Source organism: Meleagris gallopavo, unplaced genomic scaffold (genome assembly GCF_000146605.3).
Source record: "Meleagris gallopavo isolate NT-WF06-2002-E0010 breed Aviagen turkey brand Nicholas breeding stock unplaced genomic scaffold, Turkey_5.1 ChrUn_random_7180001943111, whole genome shotgun sequence".
In the NCBI taxonomy this organism is placed as follows: Eukaryota; Metazoa; Chordata; class Aves; order Galliformes; family Phasianidae; genus Meleagris; species Meleagris gallopavo.
In genome coordinates, this window is record NW_011204978.1 from 1 (window position 1) to 984 (window position 984).

At 65.8% G+C, this 984-nt stretch overlaps 1 protein-coding gene across 1 annotated transcript; it reads right to left on the reverse strand.

Annotated features, from left to right (window-relative positions):
- Positions 1 to 23: 23 nt before the first annotated feature.
- LOC104916766 (probable G-protein coupled receptor 179) lies at positions 24 to 941 on the reverse strand (the record flags this gene model as incomplete). Its single annotated transcript, XM_031557684.1, has 3 exons — positions 24 to 154; positions 243 to 719; positions 803 to 941. Coding segments are annotated over 3 exons (747 nt in total), but the record flags the coding sequence as incomplete, so codon positions are not given.
- Positions 942 to 984: the final 43 nt, after the last annotated feature.

The window sequence follows — 984 nt, forward strand, 5'->3', positions numbered from 1 at the left end:
CATAGCCCCCCCATCCCCCATACCCGCGGGCTTAGGGCCGTGCATTACCTTTGGGACAAAAAGCAGCCCCAGGGTGACGGTGACAGTGCCGTGGGTGTGGGCGAAGCAGAGCAGCAGCATCCAGTCCGGGTGCAGCGATGGCACCGCAATGAACCTGGAGTAGGGAAGGAGGCACCGTGGGGTCCCACAGCTCCAACCCCACACCCGTGGTGCAGAGGAATGCTTTGCAGCCCACACCGTACCTGACCGCGTGGAAAGCGGCCGAGAGGAGCAGCTCATTGTGCAGCGCAATGCCCATATAGCGCGGCTCGTGGAAGGCGGAAGGCACCGCACGAGCAGCCCAGCACAGCGCGCTGCCCCACAGCAGGAGCAGCAGCTCGGCTGTAGGACAAAGCACACAGCATGGGCACCTCTGTGGATACGTGGAGCAGCGGGGAGGGCTGCGGGCACCGGGGGAGAGGGGGCTCAGCCGTCCCTCACCGACCACCATCATGTAGTCCCAGCGGTCGTGGCTGCAGGTGGAGAAGTGCAGCCCTCGGGCAGTCTGTGCACGGACCACCAGCGGGACGTTCCGGCCGACGTTCTCCAATGCTGCTACGGTCCACGCAGCCAGAAACCACAGCGGGGGCAGCAGCAGCAGCCCCAGAGCCCGCAACACGCGCCCGCTGGCCGTGTAGGACACACGCTGTGCCGCACGGGCCAGGAACGCCCTCAGCACCCTGCGGGACACCGGGGGGTGAGCGTGGGGTCGGACTTCATCCCAGCATCCCAGCACGGACCCCCCCCCCCCTTTCCCCGTTACCTGTACAGCTTTAGGGTGATGGTGCCGTACACGATGGCGAAGCCCAGCACTCGCACCCAGCGCAGAGCGATGCAGCGGAAGGTGCTGGGCTTGAAGTAGAGGATGAAGACCTGTGGGGGAGGATGGTGGTGGTGTGGGGCTGCAGAGCTGTGCCTGTGTTCAGCGCATAGATCCCGTGGTGT